This window comes from Anomaloglossus baeobatrachus, chromosome 6 (assembly GCF_048569485.1).
Source record: "Anomaloglossus baeobatrachus isolate aAnoBae1 chromosome 6, aAnoBae1.hap1, whole genome shotgun sequence".
In the NCBI taxonomy this organism is placed as follows: Eukaryota; Metazoa; Chordata; class Amphibia; order Anura; family Aromobatidae; genus Anomaloglossus; species Anomaloglossus baeobatrachus.
The window spans coordinates 37,758,818-37,786,146 of record NC_134358.1 but is presented as its reverse complement, the minus strand read 5'-3'; the positions used below and the strand labels follow the sequence as shown (position 1 = coordinate 37,786,146).

The 27,329-nt window shown below is 49.2% G+C and overlaps 1 protein-coding gene across 3 annotated transcripts in view; it reads right to left on the bottom strand.

Annotated features, from left to right (window-relative positions):
- The window catches only part of ASAP1 (ArfGAP with SH3 domain, ankyrin repeat and PH domain 1), a 409,622-nt gene that overhangs the window by 154,127 nt on the left and 228,166 nt on the right, over window positions 1-27,329 (bottom strand). For all 3 annotated transcript variants that reach the window (XM_075352860.1, XM_075352862.1, XM_075352861.1), the window contains one exon: window positions 10,027-10,099. In XM_075352860.1, the coding sequence (XP_075208975.1) occupies window positions 10,027-10,099 (73 nt within the window). The remainder of the gene's footprint in view (window positions 1-10,026; window positions 10,100-27,329) is intronic.

The window sequence follows — 27,329 nt, the reverse complement described above, 5'->3', positions numbered from 1 at the left end:
TCTGCGTGTCCTGACTCCTTTCTATCATAGCTGCGATGCTCTGCGTGTCCTGACCCCTTTCTATCATAGCTGCGATGCTCTGCGTGTCCTGACTCCTTTCTATCATAGCTGCGATGCTCTGGGTGTCCTGACTCCTTTCTATCATAGCTGCGATGCTCTGCGTGTCCTGACCCCTTTCTATCATAGCTGCGATGCTCTGCGTGTCCTGACTCCTTTCTATCATAGCTGCGATGCTCTGCGTGTCCTGACTCCTTTCTATCGTAGCTGCGATGCTCTGCGTGTCCTGACCCCTTTCTATCATAGCTGCGATGCTCTGCGTGTCCTGACTCCTTTCTATCATAGCTGCGATGCTCTGCGTGTCCTGACTCCTTTCTATCATAGCTGTGATGTTCTGCGTGTCCTGACTCCTTTCTATCATAGCTGCGATGCTCTGCGTGTCCTGACTCCTTTCTATCATAGCTGTGATGCTCTGCGTGTCCTGACCCCTTTCTATCATAGCTGCGATGCTCTGCGTGTCCTGACCCCTTTCTATCATAGCTGCGATGCTCTGCGTGTCCTGACTCCTTTCTATCATAGCTGCGATGCTCTGCGTGTCCTGACTCCTTTATATCATAGCTGCGATGCTCTGCGTGTCCTGACTCCTTTATATCATAGCTGTGATGCTCTGCGTGTCCTGACTCCTTTCTATCATAGCTGCGATGCTCTGCGTGTCCTGACTCCTTTCTATCATAGCTGCGATGCTCTGCGTGTCCTGACTCCTTTCTATCATAGCTGCGATGCTCTGCGTGTCCTGACTCCTTTCTATCATAGCTGTGATGCTCTGCGTGTCCTGACTCCTTTATATCATAGCTGCAATGCTCTGCGTGACTCCTCTTTCTCACCATTTTCAATATCTCAGTTTGCCGTCAGTGAATGGAAAGAATAATGCGAGGAAAACCCAGCACTTCTCACACCTGAGGGTTTGCTATAATGTTATCCATTTCTGTGAGACAAACACCAAGGGCAGCATGTTACCTGCACTGACACACTGTAGCAAACCATCACTGATGCACTTATCGCCCTGTTTCATTCCCTCCACAGGTTTCAATCCCTCCACAGCATCGCCCTGTTTCATTCCCTCCACAGGATCGCCCTGTTTCATTCCCTCCACAGCATCGCTCTGTTTCATTCCCTCCACAGCATCGACATGTTTCATTCCCTCCACAGCATCGCCCTGTTTCATTCCCTCCACAGCATCGCCCGGTTTCATTCCCTCCACAGCATCGCCCTGTTTCATTCCCTCCACAGCATCGTCCTGTTTCATTCCCTCCACAGCATCGCTCTGTTTCATTCCCTCCACAGCATCGCTCTGTTTCATTCCCTCCACAGCATCGCCCTGTTTCATTCCCTCCACAGCATCGCCCTGTTTCATTCCCTCCACAGCATCGCCCTGTTTCATTCCCTCCACAGCATCGCCCTGTTTCATTCCCTCCACAGCATCGCCCTGTTTCATTCCCTCAACAGCATCGCCCTGTTTCATTCCCTCCACAGCATCGCCCTGTTTCATTCCCTCCACAGAATCGCCCTGTTTCATTCCCTCCACAGCATCGCCCTGTTTCATTCCCTACACAGCATCGCCCTGTTTCATTCCCTCCATAGCATCACCCGGTTTCATACCCTCCACAGCATCGCTCTATATTATTCTCTCCACAGCATCGCTCTATATTATTCCCTCCACAGCATCCCTGTTTCATTCCCTCCACAGCATCGCCCTGTTTCATTCCCTCCACAGCATCGCCCTGTTTCATTCCCTCCACAGCATCGCCCTGTTTCATTCCCTCCACAGCATCGCCCTGTTTCATTCCCTCCACAGCATCGCCTTGTTTCATTCCCTCCACAGCATCGCCCTGTTTCATTCCCTCCACAGTATTGCTCTGTTTCATTCCCTCCACAGCATCACCCTGTTTCATTCCCTCCACAGCATCGCTCTATATTATTCTCTCCACAGTATCGCTCTATATTATTCCCTCCACAGCATCCCTGTTTCATTCCCTCCACAGCATCACCCTGTTTCATTCCCTCCACAGCATCGCCCTGTTTCATTCCCTCCACAGCATCGCCCTGTTTCATTCCCTCCAAAGCATCACCCTGTTTCATTCCCTCCACGGCATTGCTCTGTTTCATTCCCTCCACAGCATCGCCCTGTTTCATTCCCTCCACAGCATCACCCTGTTTCATTCCCTCCACAGCATCGCCCTGTTTCATTCCCTCCACAGCATCACCCTGTTTCATTCCCTCCACAGCATCGCTCTGTTTCATTCCCTCCACAGCATCGCCCTGTTTCATTCCCTCCACAGCATCGCCCTGTTTCATTCCCTCCACAGCATCACCCTGTTTCATTCCCTCCACAGCATCGCTCTGTTTCATTCCCTCCACAGTATCGCCCTGTTTCATTCCCTCCACAGCATCGCCCTGTTTCATTCCCTCCACAGCATCGCCCTGTTTCATTCCCTCCACAGCATCGCCCTGTTTCATTCCCTCCACAGTATCGCCCTGTTTCATTCCCTCCACAGCATCGCCCTGTTTCATTCCCTCCACAGCATCGCCCTGTTTCATTCCCTCCACAGCATCGCCCTGTTTCATTCCCTCCATAGCATCACCCTGTTTCATTCCCTCCACAGCATCGCTCTATATTATTCTCTCCACAGCATCGCTCTATATTATTCCCTCCATCGCATCCCTGTTTCATTCCCTCCACAGCATCGCCCTGTTTCATTCCCTCCACAGCATCGCTCTGTTTCATTCCCTCCACAGCATCGCCCTGTTTCATTCCCTCCACAGCATCGCCCTGTTTCATTCCCTCCACAGCATCGCCCTGTTTCATTCCCTCCACAGCATCGCCCTGTTTCATTCCCTCCACAGCATCGCCCTGTTTCATTCCCTCCACAGCATCGCCCTGTTTCATTCCCTCCACAGCATCGCCCTGTTTCATTCCCTCCACAGCATCGCCCTGTTTCATTCCCTCCACAGCATCGCCCTGTTTCATTCCCTCCACAGCATCGGCCTGTTTCATTCCCTCCACAGCATCGCTCTATATTATTCTCTCCACAGCATCGCTCTATATTATTCTCTCCACAGCATCGCTTTATATTATTCCCTCCATCGCATCCCTGTTTCATTCCCTCCACAACATCGCCCTGTTTTATTCCTTCCACAGCATCGCTCTGTTTCATTCCCTCCACAGCATCGCCCTGTTTCATTCCCTCCAAAGCATCGCCCTGTTTCATTCCCTCCACAGCATCGCTCTGTTTCATTCCCTCCACAGCATCACCCTGTTTCATTCCCTCCACAGCATCGCTCTATATTATTCTCTCCACAGCATCGCTCTATATTATTCTCTCCACAGCATCGCTCTATATTATTCCCTCCATCGCATCCCTGTTTCATTCCCTCCACAACATCGCCCTGTTTCATTCCCTCCACAGCATCACCCTGTTTCATTCCTTCCACAGCATCGCCCTGTTTCATTCCCTCCACAGCTTCGCCCTGTTTCATTTCCTCTACAGCATCACCCTGTTTCATTCCCTCCACAGCATCGCCTTGTTTCATTCCCTCCACAGCATCGCCCTGTTTCATTCCCTCCGCAGCATCGCCCTGTTTCATTCCCTCCACAGCATCGCCTTGTTTCATTCCCTCCACAGCATCGCCCTGTTTCATTCCCTCCACAGTATTGCTCTGTTTCATTCCCTCCACAGCATCACCCTGTTTCATTCCCTCCACAGCATCGCTCTATATTATTCTCTCCACAGTATCGCTCTATATTATTCCCTCCACAGCATCCCTGTTTCATTCCCTCCACAGCATCACCCTGTTTCATTCCCTCCACAGCATCGCCCTGTTTCATTCCCTCCACAGCATCGCCCTGTTTCATTCCCTCCACAGCATCACCCTGTTTCATTCCCTCCACGGCATTGCTCTGTTTCATTCCCTCCACAGCATCGCCCTGTTTCATTCCCTCCACAGCATCACCCTGTTTCATTCCCTCCACAGCATCGCCCTGTTTCATTCCCTCCACAGCATCACCCTGTTTCATTCCCTCCACAGCATCGCTCTGTTTCATTCCCTCCACAGCATCGCCCTGTTTCATTCCCTCCACAGCATCGCCCTGTTTCATTCCCTCCACAGCATCACCCTGTTTCATTCCCTCCACAGCATCGCTCTGTTTCATTCCCTCCACAGTATCGCCCTGTTTCATTCCCTCCACAGCATCGCCCTGTTTCATTCCCTCCACAGCATCGCCCTGTTTCATTCCCTCCACAGCATCGCCCTGTTTCATTCCCTCCATAGCATCACCCTGTTTCATTCCCTCCACAGCATCGCTCTATATTATTCTCTCCACAGCATCGCTCTATATTATTCCCTCCATCGCATCCCTGTTTCATTCCCTCCACAGCATCGCCCTGTTTCATTCCCTCCACAGCATCGCTCTGTTTCATTCCCTCCACAGCATCGCCCTGTTTCATTCCCTCCACAGCATCGCCCTGTTTCATTCCCTCCACAGCATCGGCCTGTTTCATTCCCTCCACAGCATCGCTCTGTTTCATTCCCTCCACAGCATCGCCCTGTTTCATTCCCTCCACAGCATCGCCCTGTTTCATTCCCTCCACAGCATCGCCCTGTTTCATTCCCTCCACAGCATCGCCCTGTTTCATTCCCTCCACAGCATCGCCCTGTTTCATTCCCTCCACAGCATCGGCCTGTTTCATTCCCTCCACAGCATCGCTCTATATTATTCTCTCCACAGCATCGCTCTATATTATTCTCTCCACAGCATCGCTTTATATTATTCCCTCCATCGCATCCCTGTTTCATTCCCTCCACAACATCGCCCTGTTTTATTCCTTCCACAGCATCGCTCTGTTTCATTCCCTCCACAGCATCGCCCTGTTTCATTCCCTCCAAAGCATCGCCCTGTTTCATTCCCTCCACAGCATCGCTCTGTTTCATTCCCTCCACAGCATCACCCTGTTTCATTCCCTCCACAGCATCGCTCTATATTATTCTCTCCACAGCATCGCTCTATATTATTCTCTCCACAGCATCGCTCTATATTATTCCCTCCATCGCATCCCTGTTTCATTCCCTCCACAACATCGCCCTGTTTCATTCCCTCCACAGCATCACCCTGTTTCATTCCTTCCACAGCATCGCCCTGTTTCATTCCCTCCACAGCATTGCCGTTTCATTCCCTCCACAGCATCACCCTGTTTCATTCCCTCCACAGCATCGCCTTGTTTCATTCCCTCCACAGCATCGCCCTGTTTCATTCCCTCCACAGCATCGCCCTGTTTCATTCCCTCCACAGCATCGCCTTGTTTCATTCCCTCCACAGCATCGCCCTGTTTCATTCCCTCCACAGTATTGCTCTGTTTCATTCCCTCCACAGCATCACCCTGTTTCATTCCCTCCACAGCATCGCTCTATATTATTCTCTCCACAGTATCGCTCTATATTATTCCCTCCACAGCATCCCTGTTTCATTCCCTCCACAGCATCACCCTGTTTCATTCCCTCCACAGCATCGCCCTGTTTCATTCCCTCCACAGCATCGCCCTGTTTCATTCCCTCCACAGCATCGCCCTGTTTCATTCCCTCCACAGCATCGCCCTGTTTCATTCCCTCCACAGCATCGCCCTGTTTCATTCCCTCCACAGCATCGCCCTGTTTCATTCCCTCCACAGCATCGGCCTGTTTCATTCCCTCCACAGCATCGCTCTATATTATTCTCTCCACAGCATCGCTCTATATTATTCTCTCCACAGCATCGCTTTATATTATTCCCTCCATCGCATCCCTGTTTCATTCCCTCCACAACATCGCCCTGTTTTATTCCTTCCACAGCATCGCTCTGTTTCATTCCCTCCACAGCATCGCCCTGTTTCATTCCCTCCAAAGCATCGCTCTGTTTCATTCCCTCCACAGCATCACCCTGTTTCATTCCCTCCACAGCATCGCTCTATATTATTCTCTCCACAGCATCGCTCTATATTATTCTCTCCACAGCATCGCTCTATATTATTCTCTCCACAGCATCGCTCTATATTATTCCCTCCATCGCATCCCTGTTTCATTCCCTCCACAACATCGCCCTGTTTCATTCCCTCCACAGCATCACCCTGTTTCATTCCTTCCACAGCATCGCCCTGTTTCATTCCCTCCACAGCATCGCCCTGTTTCATTCCCTCCACAGCATCACCCTGTTTCATTCCCTCCACAGCATCGCCTTGTTTCATTCCCTCCACAGCATCGCCCTGTTTCATACCCTCCACAGCATCGCCCTGTTTCATTCCCTCCACAGCATCGCTCTGTTCTGGCATATAGAGGAGGACGAGAGCTGGGGACAGGGGTAGCCATGATGCGCTGACCCATTTCACTGCCCAGATTGGCTTCTTCTGGACCTCGGCCTTCATTCTGTACTCATCCTCAGGACGGACGTGACACCGTGCGGACGGGACCGGAGAACAGGCAGCGGCCTCCAAATCCACCCATCAAATCCAATTACTGATAAGCCCGACATTTTCATTATGTAATAGCCGAAATCCTGCAAATATGGATTTATAATCTGGTGCAAATACCATAAAATACTCAGTGCATCCCACAGGATTAGTATATTCCTCTCCTGAAATGCTCTGTGCTGCTGCAGCCCCTATGTCCTCCGGCAGCCTGTGAGCTCCCACTTCCCCTGCAATGTCCTCTTAGGCACCACAGCTCCGCACCCCACATACACAATCAATTCCTGAAATGCTCTGTGCTGCTGCAGCCCCTATGTCCTCCGGCAGCCTGTGAGCTCCCACTTCCCCTGCAATGTCCTCTTAGGCACCACAGCTCCGCACCCCACATACACAATCAATTCCTGAAATGCTCTGTGCTGCTGCAGACCCTATGTCCTCCGGCAGCCTGTGAGCTCCCACTTCCCCTGCAATGTCCTCTTAGGCACCACAGCTCCGCACCCCACATACACAATCAATTCCTGAAATGCTCTGTGCTGCTGCAACGCCTATGTCCTCCGGCAGCCTGTGAGCTCCCACTTCCCCTGCAATGTCCTCTTAGGCACCACAGCTCCACACCCCACATACACAATCAATTCCTGAAATGCTCTGTGCTGCTGCAGACCCTATGTCCTCCGGCAGCCTGTGAGCTCCCACTTCCCCTGCAATGTCCTCTTAGGCACCACAGCTCCACACCCCACATACACAATCAATTCCTGAAATGCTCTGTGCTGCTGCAGACCCTATGTCCTCCGGCAGCCTGTGAGCTCCCACTTCCCCTGCAATGTCCTCTTAGGCACCACAGCTCCGCACCCCACATACACAATCAATTCCTGAAATGCTCTGTGCTGCTGCAGCCCCTGTGTCCTCCGGCAGCCTGTGAGCTCCCACTTCCCCTGCAAGGTCCTCTTAGGCACCACAGCTCCGCACCCCACATACACAATCAATTCCTGAAATGCTCTGTGCTGCTGCAGCCCCTATGTCCTCCGGCAGCCTGTGAGCTCCCACTTCCCCTGCAATGTCCTCTTAGGCACCACAGCTCCGCACCCCACATACACAATCAATTCCTGAAATGCTCTGTGCTGCTGCAGCCCCTATGTCCTCCGGCAGCCTGTGAGCTCCCACTTCCCCTGCAATGTCCTCTTAGGCACCACAGCTCCGCACCCCACATACACAATCAATTCCTGAAATGCTCTGTGCTGCTGCAGCCCCTATGTCCTCCGGCAGCCTGTGAGCTCCCACTTCCCCTGCAATGTCCTCTTAGGCACCACAGCTCCGCACCCCACATACACAATCAATTCCTGAAATGCTCTGTGCTGCTGCAACGCCTATGTCCTCCGGCAGCCTGTGAGCTCCCACTTCCCCTGCAATGTCCTCTTAGGCACCACAGCTCCACACCCCACATACACAATCAATTCCTGAAATGCTCTGTGCTGCTGCAGCCCCTGTGTCCTCCGGCAGCCTGTGAGCTCCCACTTCCCCTGCAAGGTCCTCTTAGGCACCACAGCTCCGCACCCCACATACACAATCAATTCCTGAAATGCTCTGTGCTGCTGCAGCCCCTGTGTCCTCCGGCAGCCTGTGAGCTCCCACTTCCCCTGCAAGGTCCTCTTAGGCACCACAGCTCCGCACCCCACATACACAATCAATTCCTGAAATGCTCTGTGCTGCTGCAGCCCCTGTGTCCTCCGGCAGCCTGTGAGCTCCCACTTCCCCTGCAAGGTCCTCTTAGGCACCACAGCTCCGCACCCCACATACACAATCAATTCCTGAAATGCTCTGTGCTGCTGCAGCCCCTATGTCCTCCGGCAGCCTGTGAGCTCCCACTTCCCCTGCAATGTCCTCTTAGGCACCACAGCTCCGCACCCCACATACACAATCAATTCCTGAAATGCTCTGTGCTGCTGCAGCCCCTATGTCCTCCGGCAGCCTGTGAGCTCCCACTTCCCCTGCAATGTCCTCTTAGGCACCACAGCTCCGCACCCCACATACACAATCAATTCCTGAAATGCTCTGTGCTGCTGCAGCCCCTATGTCCTCCGGCAGCCTGTGAGCTCCCACTTCCCCTGCAATGTCCTCTTAGGCACCACAGCTCCGCACCCCACATACACAATCAATTCCTGAAATGCTCTGTGCTGCTGCAGCCCCTATGTCCTCCGGCAGCCTGTGAGCTCCCACTTCCCCTGCAAGGTCCTCTTAGGCACCACAGCTCCGCACCCCACATACACAATCAATTCCTGAAATGCTCTGTGCTGCTGCAGCCCCTATGTCCTCCGGCAGCCTGTGAGCTCCCACTTCCCCTGCAAGGTCCTCTTAGGCACCACAGCTCCGCACCCCACATACACAATCAATTCCTGAAATGCTCTGTGCTGCTGCAGCCCCTATGTCCTCCGGCAGCCTGTGAGCTCCCACTTTCCCTGCAATGTCCTCTTAGGCACCACAGCTCCGCACCCCACATACACAATCAATTCCTGAAATGCTCTGTGCTGCTGCAGCCCCTACGTCCTCCGGCAGCCTGTGAGCTCCCACTTCCCCTGCAAGGTCCTCTTAGGCACCACAGCTCCGCACCCCACATACACAATCAATTCCTGAAATGCTCTGTGCTGCTGCAGACCCTATGTCCTCCAGCAGCCTGTGAGGTCCCACTTCCCCTGCAATGTCCTCTTAGGCACCACAGCTCCGCACCCCACATACACAATCAATTCCTGAAATGCTCTGTGCTGCTGCAGACCCTATGTCCTCCGGCAGCCTGTGAGCTCCCACTTCCCCTGCAATGTCCTCTTAGGCACCACAGTTCCGCACCCACATACACAATTCCTGAAATGCTCTGTGCTGCTGCAGCCCCTACGTCCTCCGGCAGCCTGTGAGCTCCCACTTCCTCTGCAATGTCCTCTTAGGCACCACAGCTCCGCACCCCACATACACAATCAATTCCTGAAATGCTCTGTGCTGCTGCAGCCCCTATGTCCTCCGGCAGCCTGTGAGCTCCCACTTCCCCTGCAATGTCCTCTTAGGCACCACAGCTCCGCACCCCACATACACAATCTATTCCTGAAATGCTCTGTGCTGCTGCAGACCCCATGTCCTCCGGCAGCCTGTGAGCTCCCACTTCCCCTGCAATGTCCTCTTAGGCACCACAGCTCCGCACCCCACATACACAATCAATTCCTGAAATGCTCTGTGCTGCTGCAGCCCCTTTGTCCTCCGGCAGCCTGTTAGCTCCCACTTCCCCTGCAATGTCCTCTTAGGCACCACAGCTCCGCACCCCACATACACAATCAATTCCTGAAATGCTCTGTGCTGCTGCAGCCCCTATGTCCTCCGGCAGCCTGTGAGCTCCCACTTCCCCTGCAATGTCCTCTTAGGCACCACAGCTCCGCACCCCACATACACAATTCCTGAAATACTCTGCACTGCATAGGAGAAACTGACGACAATGAAAATGTTGGGTGAGGTCCTTAGCGAAACTTAAAAATAGCCGTCTGCAGTCAGCACTTACCTTGACCTGAATTATAAATGGCTTTTACGGATTTTTTCACTTTCTGCAGTGCAGTCCTATCTTGATCTAAGGCCTGAAAAACGGAAATAGATTTCATTAGACCTCGCAGTACTAGAAAAACCCCAAAACTAGAGACAAAGAGGACGATTCGACTCCTAGAACAAAACTATCCAAATTCCGATGCAGCCTGCAAATCCTAAAGGGCGCTGTACACGCTGCGACATCGTTAGCGATCTCGTTAGCGATGTGACACCCCAGATCGCAGATAAGATTTGCCGAGATCGCACATAGGTCATTTTTTTATAGCGCCGGTCACATGTGCGATCTCGGCAAATCGTTATGTGCGGTCTGGCGTGTTACATCGCTAACGAGATCGCAGCGTGTAAAGCACCCTTTAGACTCTAATCTGGACTTCCAAATTATTGAAATTTTGCTGTATACCTTTAAAGCCTTTTTTTATTAACAGACTGCATATACTTTTAAAAATAAAACAGATTTGCAATTGTTTTCTATTAAAAAAAATAAAAAATCAACCATTTGGCTTATTGAGCCTGCATGCAGTAAGGTACAGTGCAGGCTGCACAATCCTGCGCTGTCCTCAATCTGTCACTGACAGCTCAAATCTGCAGCTTACCTTTGCCTAAGGGTGCGTGCCCACGATCAGTGTATGCAGCGTTTTGGATGTAGCATGCTTCAGCTGCGTCCAAAACGCTGCGTTGTACAGTACAAGCATAGTAGATGGCATTTACAGAAATCCCGTGCCCACTGTGCTGCTTTTTTTTTTGCAGCAAACACTGACCTGCGGAGCGTGTTTTTAGACCGCAGCATGTCAATTGTTTGCTGCGGATGCGCATGTGTCCTCCGTAGGGAGAACACAAATGAGAGACCCTGATCATGGGTACGAGCAGCTGCGGTCTCCAGCGTTCTCCTGCGGAGGAGACTCGCGGACCCGTTGGTCAGGACCTGTTGCATCCAGGACCCAGTGAGTCCTGATCATGGGCACATGACCTTACTGTGATACTAATCAAAAAGCTTAAATCTGGTTTGGTTCAGCTTCAGGAAAGGTCAGGGATTCTGAATAAGGGATCGAAAATGTAAAAGAATTGTGCAGCCTGCAGTGTAGTCTATTGCGTGCAAGCTCTGCAAGCCGAATGATTATTTAAATAAATAAATAAAAATAAATAAAAAAAACGGTTGCAAATCTGTAAAATTGGGTTTGTTGATGTTGAACATAACCTTTACCTATCACAGTCTTCACGTGCAAACGTCAATTCTACACATTAGCGCTTCAGATACACGGAAATCAATAGTTGTAACCTTGTCACCAAAATCAATGCTAGTTACTCTGATATCGGTCAGGATTTAGCACTGCGGATATATAATCGATGGACTGGATCACACACGAAAATTATCAAAAAAGGGGAGAAATGTGGGAAAATATGGAGTAAATTTGCTTCTCCCCTCCTGCTCAGCTACATGGACCGGTCTCTATCTGCACCCATAGGGAGAGACCTGTCAATCTAGGAGAGCAGGGTAGGGAGAAGCCTGCGGGGACACACCGACATGCTCCAATTCATGCCCCAATACTAGAAGAGACCCCACAAACACCAAGCAGCCTTGACATTCAGGGTACGATCCTAAGGGGTGGCTGGCCATTGGCTCGAAGCTACAGTGCATCCGTTATATCAGGTGACTTTCAGAATAAGATGCCATGCGTGCGCAATTTCCTACTTTTTATATCAAAAGTTTTCCCCTTTACTTTTCAGTTCTCTCTGAGCTAGTGGGTGGCGCTAGCTGCTGTGATGTCTCCCATACAGAGGCGTAACTTCAGTCTCATTTAAACCACGGCCTCCACCTGTATGTTCGTCAGATGTTCCAGATTTCGAGAAGACCCTTTCATGCAACAACATGCCCCATCCTGTAATAAAGTCCCCATTCCCGAACCTTTCCTGTAATAGTGCTGCCCATCCTTGCCCTTTCCTGTAATAATGTCATCCATCCTGGCTCCTTCATTTAATAATGTCCTCCTTCCTGACCCCTTCCTGTAATAATTTTCCCAATCCTAGCCCTTTTCTGTGATAATGTTGCGCATCCTGGCCCCTTCATGTAAAAATACCCTCCTTCCTGACCCTTTCCTGTAATAATGTCACCCATCCTGGTCTTTTCATGTAATAATGCCCTCCTTCCTGGCCCTTTCATGTAGTAATGTCCTTCTTCCTGGCCCTTTTCTGTAATAATGTCGCCCATCATGGTCCCTTCATTTAATAATGTCGCCCATCCTGGCCCCTTCATGTAATAATGTCCTCCTTCCTGACCCCTTCATGTAATAATGTTGCCCATTCTGGCCCCTTCATGTAATAATGTCCTCCTTCCTGACCCCTTCATGTAATAATGTTGCCCATTCTGGCCCTTTCATGTAATAATGTCCTCCTTCCTGACCCCTTCATGTAATAATGTTGCCCATTCTGGCCCCTTCATGTAATAATGTCCTCCTTCCTGACCCCTTCCTGTAATAATGTCCTCCTTCCTGTCCCCTTCATGTAATAATGTCGCCCATCCTGGTCCCCTCGTGTAATAATGTCCTCCTTCCTGTCCCCTTCATGTAATAATGTCGCCCATCCTGGTCCCCTCGTGTAATAATGTCCTCCTTCCTGTCCCCTTCATGTAATAATGTCGCCCATCCTGGTCCCCTCGTGTAATAATGTCCTCCTTCCTGTCCCCTTCATGTAATAATGTCGCCCATCCTGGTCCCCTCGTGTAATAATGTCCTCCTTCCTGTCCCCTTCATGTAATAATGTCGCCCATCCTGGTCCCCTCATGTAATAATGTCCTCCTTCCTGGCCTTTCCTGTAATAATGTCGCCCATCCTGGTCCCCTCGTGTAATAATGTCCTCCTTCCTGGCCTTTCCTGTAATAATGTCGCCCATCCTGGTTTCCTCGTGTAATAATGTCCTCCTTCCTGGCCTTTCCTGTAATAATGTTGCCCATCCTGGCCCCTTCATGTAAAAATGTCCTCCTTCCTGTCCCCTTCATGTAATAATGTCGCCCATCCTGTCCCCTTCATGTAATAATGTCCCCCATCCTGTCCCCTTCATGTAAAAATGTCCTCCTTCCTGTCCCCTTCATGTAATAATGTCGCCCATCCTGTCCCCTTCATGTAATAATGTCGCCCATCCTGTCCCCTTCATGTAATAATGTCCCCCATCCTGTCCCCTTCATGTAATAATGTCCCCCATCCTGTCCCCTTCATGTAAAAATGTCCTCCTTCCTATCCCCTTCATGTAATAATGTCCCCCATCCTGTCCCCTTCATGTAAAAATGTCCTCCTTCCTGTCCCCTTCATGTAATAATGTCATCCTTCCTGTCCCCTTCATGTAATAATGTCCCCCATCCTGTCCCCTTCATGTAAAAATGTCCTCCTTCCTGTCCCCTTCATGTAATAATGTCGCCCATCCTGTCCCCTTCATGTAATAATGTTGCCCATCCTGGTCCCCTCGTGTAATAATGTCCTCCTTCCTGGCCTTTCCTGTAATAATGTTGCCCATCCTGGTCCCTTCATGTAATAATGTTGCCCATCCTGGCCCCTTCATGTAATAATGTCGCCCATCCTGTCCCCTTCATGTAATAATGTCGCCCATCCTGTCCCCTTCATGTAATAATGTCGCCCATCCTGTCCCCTTCATGTAATAATGTCGCCCATCCTGTCCCCTTCATGTAATAATGTCCCCCATCCTGTCCCCTTCATGTAATAATGTCGCCCATCCTGTCCCCTTCATGTAATAATGTTGCCCATCCTGGTCCCCTCGTGTAATAATGTCCTCCTTCCTGGCCTTTCCTGTAATAATGTTGCCCATCCTGGTCCCTTCATGTAATAATGTTGCCCATCCTGTCCCCTTCATGTAATAATGTCGCCCATCCTGTCCCCTTCATGTAATAATGTCGCCCATCCTGTCCCCTTCATGTAATAATGTCCTCCTTCCTGTCCCCTTCATGTAAAAATGTCCTCCTTCCTGTCCCCTTCATGTAATAATGTCCCCCATCCTGGCCCCTTCATGTAATAATGTCACCCATCCTGTCCCCTTCATGTAATAATGTCGCCCATCCTGTCCCCTTCATGTAATAATGTTGCCCATCCTGGTCCCCTCGTGTAATAATGTCGCCCATCCTGGTCCCCTCGTGTAATAATGTTGCCCATCCTGTCCCCTTCATGTAATAATGTCCTCCTTCCTGGCCTTTCCTGTAATAATGTTGCCCATCCTGTCCCCTTCATGTAATAATGTCGCCCATCCTGTCCCCTTCATGTAATAATGTCGCCCATCCTGTCCCCTTCATGTAATAATGTCACCCATCCTGTCCCCTTCATGTAATAATGTCCCCCATCCTGTCCCCTTCATGTAATAATGTCCCCCATCCTGTCCCCTTCATGTAATAATGTCGCCCATCCTGGTCCCCTCGTGTAATAATGTCCTCCTTCCTGGCCTTTCCTGTAATAATGTTGCCCATCCTGGCCCCTTCATGTAATAATGTCGCCCATCCTGTCCCCTTCATGTAATAATGTCCCCCATCCTGTCCCCCTCATGTAATAATGTCGCCCATCCTGGTCCCCTCGTGTAATAATGTCCTCCTTCCTGGCCTTTCCTGTAATAATGTTGCCCATCCTGGCCCCTTCATGTAATAATGTCGCCCATCCTGTCCCCTTCATGTAATAATGTCGCCCATCCTGTCCCCTTCATGTAATAATGTCGCCCATCCTGTCCCCTTCATGTAATAATGTCCTCCTTCCTGTCCCCTTCATGTAATAATGTCACCCATCCTGTCCCCTTCATGTAATAATGTCGCCCATCCTGTCCCCTTCATGTAATAATGTCGCCCATCCTGGTCCCCTCGTGTAATAATGTCCTCCTTCCTGGCCTTTCCTGTAATAATGTTGCCCATCCTGTCCCCTTCATGTAATAATGTCGCCCATCCTGTCCCCTTCATGTAATAATGTCCTCCTTCCTATCCCCTTCATGTAATAATGTCGCCCATCCTGTCCCCTTCATGTAATAATGTCACCCATCCTGTCCCCTTCATGTAATAATGTCGCCCATCCTGTCCCCTTCATGTAATAATGTTGCCCATCCTGGTCCCCTCGTGTAATAATGTCGCCCATCCTGGTCCCCTCGTGTAATAATGTCCTCCTTCCTGGCCTTTCCTGTAATAATGTTGCCCATCCTGTCCCCTTCATGTAATAATGTCGCCCATCCTGTCCCCTTCATGTAATAATGTCGCCCATCCTGTCCCCTTCATGTAATAATGTCACCCATCCTGTCCCCTTCATGTAATAATGTCACCCATCCTGTCCCCTTCATGTAATAATGTTGCCCATCCTGGTCCCCTCGTGTAATAATGTCCTCCTTCCTGGCCTTTCCTGTAATAATGTTGCCCATCCTGTCCCCTTCATGTAATAATGTCGCCCATCCTGGCCCCTTCATGTAATAATGTCGCCCATCCTGTCCCCTTCATGTAATAATGTTGCCCATCCTGGTCCCTTCATGTAATAATGTCGCCCATCCTGGTCCCCTCGTGTAATAATGTCCTCCTTCCTGGCCTTTCCTGTAATAATGTTGCCCATCCTGTCCCCTTCATGTAATAATGTCGCCCATCCTGTCCCCTTCATGTAATAATGTCGCCCATCCTGGTCCCCTCGTGTAATAATGTCCTCCTTCCTGGCCTTTCCTGTAATAATGTTGCCCATCCTGTCCCCTTCATGTAATAATGTCGCCCATCCTGTCCCCTTCATGTAATAATGTCGCCCATCCTGTCCCCTTCATGTAATAATGTCCTCCTTCCTATCCCCTTCATGTAATAATGTCGCCCATCCTGTCCCCTTCATGTAATAATGTCGCCCATCCTGTCCCCTTCATGTAATAATGTCGCCCATCCTGGTCCCCTCGTGTAATAATGTCCTCCTTCCTGGCCTTTCCTGTAATAATGTTGCCCATCCTGGCCCCTTCATGTAATAATGTCGCCCATCCTGTCCCCTTCATGTAATAATGTCGCCCATCCTGTCCCCTTCATGTAATAATGTCGCCCATCCTGTCCCCTTCATGTAATAATGTCCTCCTTCCTGTCCCCTTCATGTAATAATGTCCTCCTTCCTATCCCCTTCATGTAATAATGTCACCCATCCTGTCCCCTTCATGTAATAATGTCGCCCATCCTGTCCCCTTCATGTAATAATGTCGCCCATCCTGGTCCCCTCGTGTAATAATGTCCTCCTTCCTGGCCTTTCCTGTAATAATGTTGCCCATCCTGTCCCCTTCATGTAATAATGTCGCCCATCCTGTCCCCTTCATGTAATAATGTCGCCCATCCTGTCCCCTTCATGTAATAATGTCCTCCTTCCTATCCCCTTCATGTAATAATGTCACCCATCCTGTCCCCTTCATGTAATAATGTCCTCCTTCCTATCCCCTTCATGTAATAATGTCGCCCATCCTGTCCCCTTCATGTAATAATGTCACCCATCCTGTCCCCTTCATGTAATAATGTCGCCCATCCTGTCCCCTTCATGTAATAATGTTGCCCATCCTGGTCCCCTCGTGTAATAATGTCGCCCATCCTGGTCCCCTCGTGTAATAATGTCCTCCTTCCTGGCCTTTCCTGTAATAATGTTGCCCATCCTGTCCCCTTCATGTAATAATGTCGCCCATCCTGTCCCCTTCATGTAATAATGTCGCCCATCCTGTCCCCTTCATGTAATAATGTCACCCATCCTGTCCCCTTCATGTAATAATGTCACCCATCCTGTCCCCTTCATGTAATAATGTCACCCATCCTGTCCCCTTCATGTAATAATGTTGCCCATCCTGGTCCCCTCGTGTAATAATGTCCTCCTTCCTGGCCTTTCCTGTAATAATGTTGCCCATCCTGTCCCCTTCATGTAATAATGTCGCCCATCCTGGCCCCTTCATGTAATAATGTCGCCCATCCTGTCCCCTTCATGTAATAATGTTGCCCATCCTGGTCCCTTCATGTAATAATGTCGCCCATCCTGGTCCCCTCGTGTAATAATGTCCTCCTTCCTGGCCTTTCCTGTAATAATGTTGCCCATCCTGTCCCCTTCATGTAATAATGTCGCCCATCCTGTCCCCTTCATGTAATAATGTCGCCCATCCTGGTCCCCTCGTGTAATAATGTCGCCCATCCTGGTCCCCTCGTGTAATAATGTCCTCCTTCCTGGCCTTTCCTGTAATAATGTTGCCCATCCTGTCCCCTTCATGTAATAATGTCGCCCATCCTGTCCCCTTCATGTAATAATGTCGCCCATCCTGTCCCCTTCATGTAATAATGTCACCCATCCTGTCCCCTTCATGTAATAATGTCACCCATCCTGTCCCCTTCATGTAATAATGTCACCCATCCTGTCCCCTTCATGTAATAATGTTGCCCATCCTGGTCCCCTCGTGTAATAATGTCCTCCTTCCTGGCCTTTCCTGTAATAATGTTGCCCATCCTGTCCCCTTCATGTAATAATGTCGCCCATCCTGTCCCCTTCATGTAATAATGTCACCCATCCTGTCCCCTTCATGTAATAATGTCACCCATCCTGTCCCCTTCATGTAATAATGTCACCCATCCTGTCCCCTTCATGTAATAATGTTGCCCATCCTGGTCCCCTCGTGTAATAATGTCCTCCTTCCTGGCCTTTCCTGTAATAATGTTGCCCATCCTGTCCCCTTCATGTAATAATGTCGCCCATCCTGTCCCCTTCATGTAATAATGTCGCCCATCCTGTCCCCTTCATGTAATAATGTCCTCCTTCCTATCCCCTTCATGTAATAATGTCGCCCATCCTGTCCCCTTCATGTAATAATGTCGCCCATCCTGTCCCCTTCATGTAATAATGTTGCCCATCCTGGTCCCCTCGTGTAATAATGTCGCCCATCCTGGTCCCCTCGTGTAATAATGTCCTCCTTCCTGGCCTTTCCTGTAATAATGTTGCCCATCCTGTCCCCTTCATGTAATAATGTCGCCCATCCTGTCCCCTTCATGTAATAATGTCGCCCATCCTGTCCCCTTCATGTAATAATGTCACCCATCCTGTCCCCTTCATGTAATAATGTCACCCATCCTGTCCCCTTCATGTAATAATGTCCTCCTTCCTATCCCCTTCATGTAATAATGTCCTCCATCCTGACCCCTTCATGTAATAATGTCACCCATCCTGGCCTCTTCATGTAATAATGTCACCCATCCTGACCCCTTCATGTAATAATGTCCTCCATCCTGACCCCTTCATGTAATAATGTCACCCATCCTGGCCCCTTCATGTAATAATGTCACCCATCCTGTCCCCTTCATGTAATAATGTCACCCATCCTGGCCCCTTCATGTAATAATGTCACCCATCCTGACCCCTTCATGTAATAATGTCCTCCATCCTGACCCCTTCATGTAATAATGTCACCCATCCTGGCCCCTTCATGTAATAATGTCACCCATCCTGGCCCCTTCATGTAATAATGTCGCCCATCCTGTCCCCTTCATGTAATAATGTTGCCCATCCTGGTCCCTTCATGTAATAATGTTGCCCATCCTGTCCCCTTCATGTAATAATGTTGCCCATCCTGTCCCCTTCATGTAATAATGTCACCCATCCTGTCCCCTTCATGTAATAATGTTGCCCATCCTGGTCCCCTCGTGTAATAATGTCCTCCTTCCTGGCCTTTCCTGTAATAATGTTGCCCATCCTGTCCCCTTCATGTAATAATGTCGCCCATCCTGGCCCCTTCATGTAATAATGTCGCCCATCCTGTCCCCTTCATGTAATAATGTTGCCCATCCTGGTCCCTTCATGTAATAATGTCGCCCATCCTGGTCCCCTCGTGTAATAATGTCCTCCTTCCTGGCCTTTCCTGTAATAATGTTGCCCATCCTGTCCCCTTCATGTAATAATGTCGCCCATCCTGTCCCCTTCATGTAATAATGTCGCCCATCCTGGTCCCCTCGTGTAATAATGTCCTCCTTCCTGGCCTTTCCTGTAATAATGTTGCCCATCCTGTCCCCTTCATGTAATAATGTCGCCCATCCTGTCCCCTTCATGTAATAATGTCGCCCATCCTGTCCCCTTCATGTAATAATGTCCTCCTTCCTATCCCCTTCATGTAATAATGTCGCCCATCCTGTCCCCTTCATGTAATAATGTCGCCCATCCTGTCCCCTTCATGTAATAATGTCGCCCATCCTGGTCCCCTCGTGTAATAATGTCCTCCTTCCTGGCCTTTCCTGTAATAATGTTGCCCATCCTGGCCCCTTCATGTAATAATGTCGCCCATCCTGTCCCCTTCATGTAATAATGTCCCCCATCCTGTCCCCTTCATGTAATAATGTCGCCCATCCTGGTCCCCTCGTGTAATAATGTCCTCCTTCCTGGCCTTTCCTGTAATAATGTTGCCCATCCTGGCCCCTTCATGTAATAATGTCGCCCATCCTGTCCCCTTCATGTAATAATGTCGCCCATCCTGTCCCCTTCATGTAATAATGTCGCCCATCCTGTCCCCTTCATGTAATAATGTCCTCCTTCCTGTCCCCTTCATGTAATAATGTCCTCCTTCCTATCCCCTTCATGTAATAATGTCACCCATCCTGTCCCCTTCATGTAATAATGTCGCCCATCCTGTCCCCTTCATGTAATAATGTCGCCCATCCTGGTCCCCTCGTGTAATAATGTCCTCCTTCCTGGCCTTTCCTGTAATAATGTTGCCCATCCTGTCCCCTTCATGTAATAATGTCGCCCATCCTGTCCCCTTCATGTAATAATGTCGCCCATCCTGTCCCCTTCATGTAATAATGTCCTCCTTCCTATCCCCTTCATGTAATAATGTCACCCATCCTGTCCCCTTCATGTAATAATGTCCTCCTTCCTATCCCCTTCATGTAATAATGTCGCCCATCCTGTCCCCTTCATGTAATAATGTCACCCATCCTGTCCCCTTCATGTAATAATGTCGCCCATCCTGTCCCCTTCATGTAATAATGTTGCCCATCCTGGTCCCCTCGTGTAATAATGTCGCCCATCCTGGTCCCCTCGTGTAATAATGTCCTCCTTCCTGGCCTTTCCTGTAATAATGTTGCCCATCCTGTCCCCTTCATGTAATAATGTCACCCATCCTGTCCCCTTCATGTAATAATGTCACCCATCCTGTCCCCTTCATGTAATAATGTCACCCATCCTGTCCCCTTCATGTAATAATGTTGCCCATCCTGGTCCCCTCGTGTAATAATGTCCTCCTTCCTGGCCTTTCCTGTAATAATGTTGCCCATCCTGTCCCCTTCATGTAATAATGTCGCCCATCCTGGCCCCTTCATGTAATAATGTCGCCCATCCTGTCCCCTTCATGTAATAATGTTGCCCATCCTGGTCCCTTCATGTAATAATGTCGCCCATCCTGGTCCCCTCGTGTAATAATGTCCTCCTTCCTGGCCTTTCCTGTAATAATGTTGCCCATCCTGTCCCCTTCATGTAATAATGTCGCCCATCCTGTCCCCTTCATGTAATAATGTCGCCCATCCTGGTCCCCTCGTGTAATAATGTCCTCCTTCCTGGCCTTTCCTGTAATAATGTTGCCCATCCTGTCCCCTTCATGTAATAATGTCGCCCATCCTGTCCCCTTCATGTAATAATGTCGCCCATCCTGTCCCCTTCATGTAATAATGTCCTCCTTCCTATCCCCTTCATGTAATAATGTCGCCCATCCTGTCCCCTTCATGTAATAATGTCGCCCATCCTGTCCCCTTCATGTAATAATGTTGCCCATCCTGGTCCCCTCGTGTAATAATGTCGCCCATCCTGGTCCCCTCGTGTAATAATGTCCTCCTTCCTGGCCTTTCCTGTAATAATGTTGCCCATCCTGTCCCCTTCATGTAATAATGTCGCCCATCCTGTCCCCTTCATGTAATAATGTCGCCCATCCTGTCCCCTTCATGTAATAATGTCACCCATCCTGTCCCCTTCATGTAATAATGTCACCCATCCTGTCCCCTTCATGTAATAATGTCCTCCTTCCTATCCCCTTCATGTAATAATGTCCTCCATCCTGACCCCTTCATGTAATAATGTCACCCATCCTGGCCCCTTCATGTAATAATGTCACCCATCCTGTCCCCTTCATGTAATAATGTCCTCCTTCCTATCCCCTTCATGTAATAATGTCGCCCATCCTGTCCCCTTCATGTAATAATGTCGCCCATCCTGTCCCCTTCATGTAATAATGTCGCCCATCCTGGTCCCCTCGTGTAATAATGTCCTCCTTCCTGGCCTTTCCTGTAATAATGTTGCCCATCCTGGCCCCTTCATGTAATAATGTCGCCCATCCTGTCCCCTTCATGTAATAATGTCCCCCATCCTGTCCCCTTCATGTAATAATGTCGCCCATCCTGGTCCCCTCGTGTAATAATGTCCTCCTTCCTGGCCTTTCCTGTAATAATGTTGCCCATCCTGGCCCCTTCATGTAATAATGTCGCCCATCCTGTCCCCTTCATGTAATAATGTCGCCCATCCTGTCCCCTTCATGTAATAATGTCGCCCATCCTGTCCCCTTCATGTAATAATGTCCTCCTTCCTGTCCCCTTCATGTAATAATGTCCTCCTTCCTATCCCCTTCATGTAATAATGTCACCCATCCTGTCCCCTTCATGTAATAATGTCGCCCATCCTGTCCCCTTCATGTAATAATGTCGCCCATCCTGGTCCCCTCGTGTAATAATGTCCTCCTTCCTGGCCTTTCCTGTAATAATGTTGCCCATCCTGTCCCCTTCATGTAATAATGTCGCCCATCCTGTCCCCTTCATGTAATAATGTCGCCCATCCTGTCCCCTTCATGTAATAATGTCCTCCTTCCTATCCCCTTCATGTAATAATGTCACCCATCCTGTCCCCTTCATGTAATAATGTCCTCCTTCCTATCCCCTTCATGTAATAATGTCGCCCATCCTGTCCCCTTCATGTAATAATGTCACCCATCCTGTCCCCTTCATGTAATAATGTCGCCCATCCTGTCCCCTTCATGTAATAATGTTGCCCATCCTGGTCCCCTCGTGTAATAATGTCACCCATCCTGGCCTTTCCTGTAATAATGTCACCCATCCTGACCCCTTCATGTAATAATGTCACCCATCCTGGCCCCTTCATGTAATAATGTCACCCATCCTGTCCCCTTCATGTAATAATGTCACCCATCCTGGCCCCTTCATGTAATAATGTCACCCATCCTGACCCCTTCATGTAATAATGTCCTCCATCCTGACCCCTTCATGTAATAATGTCACCCATCCTGTCCCCTTCATGTAATAATGTCCTCCATCCTGGCCCCTTCATGTAATAATGTCACCCATCCTGACCCCTTCATGTAATAATGTCGCCCATCCTGTCCCCTTCATGTAATAATGTCACCCATCCTGGCCCCTTCATGTAATAATGTCACCCATCCTGGCCCCTTCATGTAATAATGTCACCCATCCTGTCCCCTTCATGTAATAATGTTGCCCATCCTGGTCCCCTCGTGTAATAATGTCACCCATCCTGTCCCCTTCATGTAATAATGTCACCCATCCTGGCCCCTTCATGTAATAATGTCGCCCATCCTGTCCCCTTCATGTAATAATGTCGCCCATCCTGGCCCCTTCATGTAATAATGTCGCCCATCCTGGTCCCTTCATGTAATAATGTTGCCCATCCTGGCCCCTTCATGTAATAATGTCGCCCATCCTGTCCCCTTCATGTAATAATGTCGCCCATCCTGGTCCCTTCATGTAATAATGTTGCCCATCCTGGTCCCTTCATGTAATAATGTCGCCCATCCTGTCCCCTTCATGTAATAATGTCGCCCATCCTGTCCCCTTCATGTAATAATGTTGCCCATCCTGTCCCCTTCATGTAATAATGTTGCCCATCCTGGTCCCTTCATGTAATAATGTCGCCCATCCTGTCCCCTTCATGTAATAATGTCGCCCATCCTGGTCCCTTCATGTAATAATGTTGCCCATCCTGGTCCCTTCATGTAATAATGTCGCCCATCCTGTCCCCTTCATGTAATAATGTCGCCCATCCTGTCCCCTTCATGTAATAATGTTGCCCATCCTGTCCCCTTCATGTAATAATGTTGCCCATCCTGGTCCCTTCATGTAATAATGTCGCCCATCCTGTCCCCTTCATGTAATAATGTCGCCCATCCTGTCCCCTTCATGTAATAATGTCGCCCATCCTGTCCCCTTCATGTAATAATGTCGCCCATCCTGTCCCCTTCATGTAATAATGTTGCCCATCCTGGTCCCTTCATGTAATAATGTTGCCCATCCTGTCCCCTTCATGTAATAATGTCGCCCATCCTGTCCCCTTCATGTAATAATGTCGCCCATCCTGTCCCCTTCATGTAATAATGTTGCCCATCCTGTCCCCTTCATGTAATAATGTCGCCCATCCTGTCCCCTTCATGTAATAATGTCGCCCATCCTGTCCCCTTCATGTAATAATGTCGCCCATCCTGTCCCCTTCATGTAATAATGTCGCCCATCCTGTCCCCTTCATGTAATAATGTCCTCCTTCCTGTCCCCTTCATGTAATAATGTCACCCAATCCAGTGTCTCTTCCTGGTATAAAGTTTTCCATCCAAGGCATTTTGTTGGCATATTGTTCCTCATCATTGGCCTCTTCCTAGTATATTATCCTCCATCCTGGACCCCTTACTGGTATAATGTCCCCCATCCTGTCACTGCCATGCGCCAGTAGTGACTTGCATGCCAAGGTCAGCTGCTGGCCTCTGATTTTCCGACTATGTGTATTGCAGTGCAGGGACCAGGCGAATCTCTGCACCGCAATACATCTCAGCTAAATGTGAGCCCTCGGGCGCACATCCAGCTGAAATAGCTGCTGGCATTGGTAGGGACCACCTTCCGCACAGGTCCGGTCCCACTTTGTGCGACCATGATTTTTTCGCTCCTACTACTATACACAGCACACGCAGACATGAGGCATCCCTGCTTTCCAGTCTCTATATAGCACAGATTGAAAAGAAGCTACAGCAGCAGCATGGAGGACAGTATATAAAAAATATTGAGCAGTGTAGCTGTGAATACAACTCTGCACAGATCTATCTGAATCTCCTTTTGTCTGTTCTCTCTTTGGGCACCATCCTTTTGCCATAGACTTCAATAAGCAGCTGTAATCTGACACCTCAGTAGATTGACAATCACTAGCAGTCTAGGAATTGGAGGTGAGAGAAGTGGCTCATAAGTGGATTAAGAAGCGGATTTCTCTAATATGATACATTACAATGTTTCTTATATACCCTTATTCTATTGGACTGTGGAACGTTTGTTGTAACAAGAGACATAAGTAAATGACTTTACAACTCGAGTCAATCAAGTGTGAGACCGTGAAGGGTTAAGGTGATCAGCGGCTGCCATTGGTTAATGCAGTTTTTGTTCTCTACAATGTAACGCGGTGAGTGTAAAGCAATCCTTTCTGAACACGAGGCGTAATGAATGCTCCGGGAGCGGGAGAGCAGCGGTGCTCCGCCATACACAATGCAGCACCACTTAACGCAATAAACAAGCTAATCACCGTAATCACCATTTCCATTCTGCGACTGCGGGCAAACAGCACATTATAACAGCCAGGGGGGTATAGAGGGGACCGACAGGGGATCCCCCCACCCCGGGGACACATTATACTGCACAAATCTAAGAAACCCGGAAAAAACATGCAAATATCTGTCCCCCAAAAACATTACATGTCTTGAAAACTAGTTTTATAGAATTTCATATTAATGGTGTGGCCCAACATGGTGTGGCTGCGGGGCGTCCCCCCACCCTCCGAAGGGAGAGTTCTGCAACACCTGACAAGTTCATGGGCCTCGTATTGCAGCGCGTTCAGGAATGCGGTGTCCATCCTGCAGTTTACAGCTGAGGATTTGCTACAGTTGCATCTGGGGCTCATTCTGTATATAGGAGGCTATGTGGGGGCTTATAATGTATATAGGGAGCTACGCGGGGCTCATGCTGTATATAGGAGGCTATGTGGGGGCTTATACTGTATATAGGAGGCTACGTGGGGGCTCATACTGTATATAGGAGGCAACGTGGGGGCTCATACTGTGTATAGGGAGCTACGTGGGGCTGATGCTGTATATAGGGGGCTACGTGGGGGCTCATACTGTATATAGGAGGCTATGTGGGGGCTCATAATATATATAGGGAGCTACGTGGGGGCTCATCTTGTACATAGGAGGCTATGTGGGGGCTCAATGTCTATAGGGAGCTATGTGGGGGCTCATGCTGTACGTAGGAGGCTATGTGGGGGCTCATGCAGTATCTAGGGGGCTACATGGTAGCTCATACTGTATATAATGGGCTATGTACCAAGAGGTCATGCTGTATATAGGGAGCTATGATGGTCTCATACTGTATAAAATGGGGGCTAGGTGGGGGGGGGGGGTCATGCTGTATATAGGGAGCTATGATGGTCTCATACAGTATAAGATGGGGGTCATGCTGTATATAGGGAGCTATGATGGTCCCATACTGTATAAAATGGGGGCTAGGTGGGGGGGGTCATGCTGTATATAGGGAGCTATGATGGTCTCATACTGTATAAAATGGGGGCTAGGTGGGGGGGGTCATGCTGTATATAGGGAGCTATGATGGTCTCATACTGTATAAAATGGGGGCTAGGTGGGGGGGGGGGTCATGCTGTATATAGGGAGCTATGATGGTCTCATACTGTATAAAATGGGGGCTAGGTGGGGGGGGGTCATGCTGTATATAGGGAGCTATGATGGTCTCATACTGTATAAAATGGGGGCTAGGTGGGGGGGGTCATGCTGTATATAGGGAGCTATGATAGTCTCATACAGTATAAGGTGGGGCTCATGTATTTAGGAGGCTATGCGAGGGCTCAAACTGTATTTGGGGGTTGTGTGGAGGCTCATCCTGTATATAGGGGGCTATATGGGGTTTATACTGTATATAGGAGGCTATGTCGGGTTCATACTGCATATAATGTGCTATATCGGTGCTCATACTGTATATAGGGGGCTATGTGGGGTTTATACTGTATATAATGTGGTATATGAGGGTTCATTCTGTATATAGGGGATTCATAAATGTATTTAAGAGACTATGAGGGGACTCAATGTATTTATGAGGCTATGAGGGGGCTCATAATGTATATAGGGGGCTCATGCTGTATATCGGAGGCTATGTGGGGTACATACTGCAAGTAGGAGGCTATGAGGGGGCTCATACTGGATATAGTGGGCTACATGGTGGCTCCTACTGTATATAGGGAATTATGTGTATGAGGGCTTATGCTGTATATAGGAGGCTATAAGGGGGCACAGACTGGATATACATGCTAGTGGGGGCTCATACTGTATATTTGGGGGGGGGTCTGCATGGTCTATCATGTGGTCCCTCAGGAAAATTAATTGCCCACCCTGCGCTAGACTCAAATTCTGCAATGATTCATTGTAGTCCATGTATCAAGACATGAGAGGGGATTGTCCGCACTGGGCACAAAAGCAAGAAACCCCTTGTATTGTGATCAGGTAAGCATTCAGTGTCTATAATCTCACTGCCAGCAAGCAGAGATCTTCAACACAGAGACCACTTGTAGATTATTCCCACCATAAACTTCCTTAAAGGGATTGTTCATTACTATGGCCTAGTTCAAAAACGAGCCTATGGTGGTCCTAGCCTATAAAAAAAAACAAAAACCCACATGCATACCCACCGGACCCCGGGCCTCTAATTGGCCGCAGTGGTCACGGACCATATGCAATAAAGAGCACGGAGGCTGTTTATTCGGACTGTGACCGCTGCTGCCGATCGGTTCATAGTTCTGTTTTCCAAAGGATAAAAAAAAATGAGAACTGGAGAAATTTAAAGGGCCCCTCCAGGGTAAAGTGATATCTTGTGATATATCTAGTGCAGGGTATGAGGGGGAGAGTATGACTGTGTAGCCTATGACAAGTCCTCTTCAACACATGCCCTCCAGGACCCCTTTCGACCATAGACGGGCAAACTACATTTCCAATAGTCCCAGAATCCCTGTCATCTGTAATCATGAGACCCATCCAATAACACTGATTAGCAGCTTTCTGCCTATGCACGGGGTATACAGAAAGCTGTCAATCAGTGGTGTGGGCAGGGTTATACAGAGCTCAGCATTTAGAGAACTTATTGATCTGCAGAAAAAAAAATAGGGATTTTACCAAAACTATCGTAAGCAGGCTAATAAGTGACATATTGCAGGGATCAGG